General features: G+C 32.5%; 1 protein-coding gene across 1 annotated transcript; it reads left to right on the forward strand.

Moving 5' to 3' along the window:
* The first annotated feature begins 1,832 nt into the window (after window positions 1–1,832).
* On the forward strand, window positions 1,833–6,565 carry LOC110632896 (uncharacterized). Its single transcript, XM_058142825.1, has 5 exons — window positions 1,833–2,456; window positions 2,900–3,042; window positions 3,157–3,286; window positions 3,764–3,955; window positions 6,119–6,565. Exons 1-5 carry the CDS (start codon window positions 2,262–2,264, stop codon window positions 6,326–6,328), a joined length of 870 nt encoding a protein of 289 aa, XP_057998808.1. The 5' UTR covers window positions 1,833–2,261; the 3' UTR covers window positions 6,329–6,565.
* Window positions 6,566–8,159: the final 1,594 nt, after the last annotated feature.

Below are 8,159 nucleotides of genomic sequence, written 5' to 3' on the forward strand. Positions count from 1 at the left end.
AGTTGAATTGAAATTATTTGGAGGTTGGGAGTTGTGGAAATTTATTGGAAGTGTTTTTTTCAAGTATTTGAAGAACTGTTTTCTCAAAATACAGACGGCATTTTGTCAAAATTTTTCTAAAATTTACGAAAAAATAAAAATGGACAAAACTTATAGGATACTTAATGAGTTATCAGTAGGTGGAGTTCGGTAGTTCATTAGGTATTTTACTTGATCATGTTATGCCTTACAGAGGGGTAAGGTGTGACAGAAAGTGCCGATCTTTTTAATTTGTCTGATCTCACAAAACAAATCAGAAACGCTCTCAATGATTGCCTAAGGAGCACGTTTCCTTTAGGTGTCCAGCTCTGAACTCAAATGGGTGAGGTTTGTTCAGTTCTGACCTCAGATGAGCGATTTCTATCCGAGTCAATTTATTAATCTTTTATATCACTACATATATATATTACAAATAAAACAGTTCTATATATCAATATTTTATTATAATTAATTTTAATATTTTTAATATTATTTGAATTTAGTTTATCCGTTAAACAATAAAAACTCTGTTGTTAGTTAAATATTTTATTTTAGTATTACATCTTAAAAACAAAAATATTTTTATTTTTCTTTTTTCAATTTCAAGAGAAAAGACTATTATTATTTTTTTAAATTAAAGTGGGATAATTTGAATTATTTATGATATTATACAAATTTATAATTTAAAATTCATATAAATTTTCTAATTAAAATTTTGATAAAAATTTGTTTTCTATAGTTAATTGAAAAAAATATTAAAATATTTTAATTTCTTGTACGAGCGAGAAGTTTGGATGATTTATAATTTATTGACTATAAATTTTTTGATAATATTCATTAGCATATTTCTTTATAATATTAAATTTTAAAATAAGATTTTCAAATTGTAATTTTAATTTAATAATATTAAAATTATTTTTAAAAATAAAAGTCTTGAATTTAAGTTCTAACTAAAATTCATTATAAAAAAAATTATGCTTCTGGTTTGTTCTGGCCAGTGGCGACCACCTTTTGCTTTTTTTTTTTTTTTTTTTTTTTCTTTTTCTGATTCCTTTAGGATTGCCTCTAGTGCTGGGCCCCTCTCTGTGGAGGAAATGTTCTGAGCATCAAGAAACTTCTTTAGAGGAGATATTAGAAAGAAAAAATTAAATGGAAAATGAAAAAAATAGTATCCACATCATGTATATAGTTATTCACACAATTTTTATTTTATTTTTATTTAAATAAAATATTTTATTTTATTGAAATTTGAAAATAATGATGTGTAAGAAGCGGCGTCGTATAAATGAATGAGAACAAGAAACTGTAAGTCAGAACGGCGTCGTTGCAACAATTGCCCTCGCCAATTCATGCCTGGCCAAGAAGAGGCAAAATTGGGTCTTTGAGATTTTCCAATATAAAACGCAGAGGTTCAGTGTGATAACGGCAAAGAAATGCTAGCAGCTATACTGTCACCATCATCGGCTACGCGAGTTTTCACCCCAAGTACTCTACATAAACCTCGCCAATTCATGCCTGGCCAAGAAGAGGCAAAATTGGGTCTTTGACATTTTCCAATATAAAACGCAGAGGTTCAGTGTGATAACGGCAAGGAAATGCTAGCAGCTATACTGTCACCATCATCGGCTACGCGAGTTTTCACCCCAAGTACTCTACATAAACCTCGCCAATTCATGCCTGGCAAAGAAGAGGCAAAATTGGGTCTTTGACATTTTCCAACAGAAAACGCAGAGGTTCAGTGTGATAACGGCAAGGAAATGCTGGCAGCTATACTGTCACCATCATCGGCTACGCGAGTTTTCACCCCAAGTACTCTACATAAACCTCGCCAATTCATGCCTGGCCAAGAAGAGGCAAAATTGGGTCTTTGACATTTTCCAAAATAAAACGCAGAGGTTCAGTGTGATAACGGCAAAGAAATGCTAGCAGCTATACTGTCACCATCATCGGCTACGCGAGTTTTCACCCCAAGTACTCTACATAAACCTCGCCAATTCATGCCTGGCCAAGAAGAGGCAAAATTGGGTCTTTGACATTTTCCAATATAAAACGCAGAGGTTCAGTGTGATAACGGCAAGGAAATGCTAGCAGCTATACTGTCACCATCATCGGCTACGCGAGTTTTCACCCCAACTACTCTACATAAACCTCGCCAATTCATGCCTGGCCAAGAAGAGGCAAAATTGGGTCTTTGACATTTTCCAATATAAAACGCAGAGGTTCAGTGTGATAACGGCAAAGAAATGCTAGCAGCTATACTGTCACCATCATCGGCTACGCGAGTTTTCACCCCAACTACTCTACATAAACCTCCCACCACTTTCTCTTTTCTGCGACCATTTTCTCTTCCTCTCTCCGCTTCCCGGTTTCAAGTTCGTGCAATGGCTGACTCTGCCTCTGCCCCCTTCAAAAAAATCGCAATCCATAGAGACGATACTGTAAGTTTTTCTTTCATCCTTTTTTTTTTCCTTTTTGGGTTTTTTGTGAGGCTTCGGTTGAAGGGTTTCTGTTATTTTATTGGATTTTGGCAATTGATTGTGTATTTAGTTGTTCTCGTTCTAGTCCTGAAATGATCCTTTTGTAAATTTGTAGTGATTTTGAAGAAGTTTTTTTGGATCAGTCAACTGTATGATGTTTTCTTCTATTGTTCGTTTGTACCTTTCGTAATTTATGCAATTTAAAATGGCGGGCTTTATTGTTATATTTAGACAAGAAATTGGTTGAACTTAAAATTCCACAACAAAAGAAGCAAATATACACCTTAGTTTGGGTTTATGATAACATATTCAAAGGCACACACACAATGTTACCTTTGAACTAAATTCTTGATGATGGTTCCATTCTTAGATTCTCTTTTCCTTTCCTTGAATCTTTTGATCAGACTTTTGACGCGTACGTGGTGGGCAAAGAAGATGCTCCTGGGATTGTTGTGCTTCAAGAGTGGTGGGGTGTGGATTTTGAGATCAAGAAACATGCTGTGAAAATATCCCAACTGGACCCTGGGTTTAAGGCGCTTATCCCTGAGTAAGCAACTATGCATCTGTCATTTTGTACCTTATTTTCATGATGCCATGTTAATATTTTATCGTATTCCTTTTGCTTCTCAATTTCAATATTTTTTTTTTGTTCTTGTTTCAGTTTATATCGAGGAAAGGTAGGCTTGGATGTTGCTGAAGCTCAACATTTGATGGAAGGCCTTGATTGGCAAGGCGCAGTTAAGGATATCCGTGCTTCTGTTAATTGGCTCAAGGCTAATGGTTCAAAGAAGGTTTGGCAGATCTACTTTTTTTAAATTAGAACCATCAATTCTTGAACCCCTTTTAGCCAATTGACTGACCAAGTTCATTGAAAATCTACTGTTTGGTTCATCCTATTCCTGCAATGTACCCAATATCTGTTGTCAAAATTGCTAATGCTACACCACTCTTTTAGTGTGCAGATATTCTATATTTTTTCAAGGATCAATAAAGGAGTTTTTTTCCCCTATTCTTTTCTTTCTTTCATGGGAGTCATGAGTTGGTGTCATTATTCAAACTAGAAATTTGGTTTCTCCAGTATTTTATTGTAATGGGCCTTTGTTCTTCAAATTTAAGTGCTTCTTTAAAATCACATTTTAATTTGTATGCTTCTTTCTTGAATCCTGTCTACCTTACACTTGCTAGGTTTTGAAAAATGTTAATTGGTTTAGTGATTTTGTAAATTAAACTATGTTTTTGATAAGTAATTTTGTGGCTTACTGCTACAGGTAGGAGTAACTGGATTTTGCATGGGAGGTGCTCTTTCAATTGCAAGTTCTGTCTTGGTTCCAGAGGTTGATGCAGTTGTCGCATTTTATGGTGTTCCTACATCAGAGCTTGCAGACCCTGCCCAGGCTAAGGCACCTGTTCAGGGTCACTTTGGAGAGCTCGATAACTTTGTTGGTTTTTCAGATGTGACGGTATGTCATCTTTCTTTTGAATTCATCAATTTAAATTGTATTAGTCACTAAACAGTATCAATATTTATTAGAACTTTCTTCATTCCTGGCTGAGTTGTTCGCAATTTATATTTATGTTCTTTTGGAAAGTAACAGTGCTCATAAACTATAGTGCATGATGGCACTTATCAAGGAGTTGGATGTGTGATTTATTTAGACATGCTTTGAATGGATTTTTGTCATTGATCTTCTTTCTTCAAGGTTAATTATAAGGAAACTTCATTAAATAAGAAAACTTTTAAGTATGCTTTAGCTTGCATGGCTCTCTTTTAAGCATCATAAAATTTCCAATTGAATATAAACTGATATGAGAGCTCTGTGGGTTGGCTCAACGTCTTTTTTTTCTTCCAGTTTTTTCTTGGCTTTTTAGTTTGTTCAGTTGGCCATCCACAACAAAATCATGCCTTGAGCTAGGCTTACAAAAATATTTGCTTGTGAGCTACTTGGAGTTCAGTTCAATAAAAGCTTGCTTGAGACAGTTCATTATGGCTAATAAGCTAAACTCAAGATTACTTTTAAAGCTTGTTTAATAAAAGAGCCAAGTCTAAGCCAGATAAGACTAGGCTCATTAGCCGGCTTGTTTGTATGTTTGTGAGTCATGTATTATTTTTATTAATTTAATTTTGCATTTAAGGTCTATATTTTAATTTATATTTATAATATTAACAGAAGTATTCATTTAAAATTGCTAATAAAAAGAGTTTCTTTTTTTTTTTCAATGTTGCAGTGTATACTTGCGACGTAATCTTTAAAATTTATGTGTTTCATCTTAAAAATTATTAAAAAAATATATTTTTTCTGAGTATGTTAAGGTTTTATAAAAATTATTAAAAAAATATTTTTTTTTCTAAGTATGTTAATGTTTTAACAACTCAACTCAACTAAGTTTTTATCTCAAAAATATGGGAGCGGCTATATAGATTCTCTTTCTTCATTCTAAACGATTTTGGGTTAAATCCTCGAAAATATGTAATGCTTCTAGGTCATGTTGTACTACTCTCCTCCAAATCAGTTTAGGTCTACCCAATCTTTTCTTTCTATCCTCTAACCTAATGTGCTCTACTTGTCTAACTGGAGTTTCCGTATGTCTACGCTTCACATGACCAAACTACCTCAATCTCATTTCTCTCAACTTATCCTCAATTGGCACCATTCTTACATTTTCTCTAATACTCTCATTATAGATTTTATCTAATCTAGTATGGCCACTCATCCACCTTAACATTCTCATCTCCACAACTCTTATCTTAAACACATACAACTCCTTCAGTGCCCAACACTTACTACCATATAACATGGCCAGTCGTATGGCTGTACGGTAAAATTTTCCTTTCAACTTATTGAGAACCTTGCGATCACATAAAACTCCGGTGGCACGTCTCCACTTCAACCATCCGACTTTAATTCTATGATTAACATCCTCCTCACATCCTCCGTCAACTTGAATGATTGAGCCGAGATATTTAAAATGATTATTTTGGGACTGTACCACTTCATTCAAACTAACTCCTTTCCTATCACCAATTCGGCCTTCACTGAACTTGCAATGTATGTATTATATCTTCGTTCTACTTAACTTAAAGCCTTTTGACTCTAGGGTACTTCTCCAAAACTCTAGCTTTCTATCGACTCCTCGCGTCTCATCTATCAGCACTATATCATCCGCAAACATCATGCATATGTTAAGGTTTTAACAATAAATTTTTTAGTTTTAAAGTAAATTTGTGAATGATTTGATTTATAATGTAAATTCATTAAGAAACTGGTGCTTTAAGCCTGTAAACCTTGCTTAGTTATCCCTTCATTGCGATCTCTTTGGGTCTGTTTGCCTGTAAGATAATTGGTAACAATGTAGTGTTAAAACAGTTTGATGTTGAATAAAGTTAATCATTAACTAAACAATGTTTCTGTACATTCTTCTGTCTTTTCTGGGATATTAAATGTGTTCTAGCTTGTCTATACACATGCATTCCCACACACATACCTGAGAATGCATGTGTATGTCTATACGGCTCAATGTATATTAACACCGATGTTAGAGATATCAAAGGTCTGATTAGGTTTCTGCTTCCAAGAAAGAAATAATAAATTCACTAATGCTCTCATTGGATTTTAATTTTTCAGGCAGCCAAGGCTTTAGAGGAAAAGCTGAAAGCATCAGGAATTCCTTATGAGGTACACATTTATCCAGGCAATGCACATGCTTTTATGAACAGGTCTGATGAAGGCGTTAAGAGGAGGAAGAGCATGGGAATGCCTGATGAAGATGAAGCTGCTGTTGAGCTGGCATGGTCTCGCTTCAAAACCTGGATGACTCGCTACTTATCTGCATAAATGACTGGTTCATGTGAATATTAATGTCTTGTCTGCTGGCTTTCCGCTTTTCCAGCTTGGGTAGTGGCATGTTGGAGGGCATTACTATTTTACCGTGTTTGCATGCAACCTTGAGGACTTGTATTTTCCTGAAATGAGCTAGTTTGCTTGTGGTACCTGGCTATCTTGTTTTATTCATGTGGGCTTCTGCATTGCCATGTGACTGGTTTGATGTATACAATCTGTGATTTCTTTGCATATCCCTTTTTCTTAGACATTGATTAAGAGGTAGTTAAACTACTTCAACTGCTTATATTGTTATATGGTTTTACGTATTATGATAAGATTTTATCATTATTATGAGTGAATTGTAATTAAATGTGAATAATTTGTGATGAAATCTTATCATGATAAGTGAATCTTATAACAATGGATATTAATACTCAAATAATCGCTTCTTAGCAAGTGCCCAAGGGCACTCGGCAGAAATATCCTTTTTTCCCACTAAATTGGAATCTTTGCCAAACCCCTCAGAATGGTTTATTACCCTAGAACCCCAGATAACTTCTGTACTTTTTGCCCTTGTTTAGTTGGGGCGTGCGGTTCTATTATGAAATTTGCTTGGAAACTAAAACCGAAACTTTGGTTTGGATTCAGTGTGGTTCTGGACATTTTGGATCTGATACATTATTGGTCTTTCAAATGATTTCATGCAATTCTTTGTGTGAAAAAGTCATATACAATATATTATGCAATACCTTTCAGCTTTTTTTTTTTTTTTAATTATATAATATTTAAAATTAAGTATATTATATAATATAATAATAAAAAAATATTATATAACATATCTTTTAATTATTTTTTAATTATAATCTTTAAATATATATATATATATATATATATATATATATATATATATATATATATATATATATATATAATTAAGCATTACGATTTAATATACCTATAACTAAAATTATTAATAAAAGATATGAATGAAAATTAATATTAGGTTTTGTATATTATGCACAAAAGTAGTTCTCATTTCAATTTTGATTCAGTATAAATTTATTACGATTTTAATTTGATTTTTAATGAAAAATTAAAATTTAATTATATTAGTAAAATAATTTTGGTTATGATTTTGATTGATTCATTATATTTTTTAGTTTAGTTTGAGACCATTTACTAGAACAAATTAATTCTCTAAGAAATGAGTCAAAGCATTATGACCTTTATTTTTCTCAACTTATTAAGATAATTAGACATGATCTTGAAATAAGCATATTTATGTTAGAAAAATTAGATTATGTATAAATTGCAACCAAATTTTTATAGTAAGCAAAGAAATTATCAAATTATTATTCAATAAATAAAAACTATCCATATATTCTAAAAGGTCAATAATGTTCTAAGTTTTTCAACATTATGATTGGACTCAGACAATTTGATTGGTAGAAGTTTGCTTCTTGTTTGGAACTAAAGATCCCATTTACACATTACATTTTGTCACCAAGTCATGACTTATTGACTAAAGTCTACTAGTTAATTAAGTATAAAATTAAATAGGAAATTCAAGAGTAAATTTTTGGAAACTTACATGACAATTTTTTTGGAAACTTACATACAATTTTTCTTTTTTTTTTTTTAATGGACATATTTTTTGTTATTTTATTGATTAGGGGATGGATAGCAATTTTGAAAAGGACAACTAATAAGTGATTTTTAGGAGAATTTTGGGAGAAAAATCTTGAGACATACTTCTTTGTCCCAAGTTCCCAAGTTAATTTTCTTTACCTAATGTCTTTTCCTTGAAATCTTCACAGTCAAGGTTTTCAGAAATTTCTATGGA

The sequence above is a fragment of the Hevea brasiliensis genome, unplaced genomic scaffold, assembly GCF_030052815.1.
Source record: "Hevea brasiliensis isolate MT/VB/25A 57/8 unplaced genomic scaffold, ASM3005281v1 Scaf74, whole genome shotgun sequence".
NCBI lineage: Eukaryota > Viridiplantae > Streptophyta > Magnoliopsida > Malpighiales > Euphorbiaceae > Hevea > Hevea brasiliensis.

What these genes read in the sequence shown, in the direction of transcription:
- LOC110632896 (XM_058142825.1), top strand. Translation starts at nt 2,262, where the DNA reads ATGCTAGCAGCTATACTGTCACCATCATCGGCTACGCGAGTTTTCACC. An exon ending in CAATCCATAGAGACGATACT is followed by an intron (nt 2,457 to 2,899) that starts GTAAGTTTTTCT and finishes TCTTTTGATCAG; the next exon opens with ACTTTTGACGCGTACGTGGT. An exon ending in AGGCTAATGGTTCAAAGAAG is followed by an intron (nt 3,287 to 3,763) that starts GTTTGGCAGATC and finishes TTACTGCTACAG; the next exon opens with GTAGGAGTAACTGGATTTTG.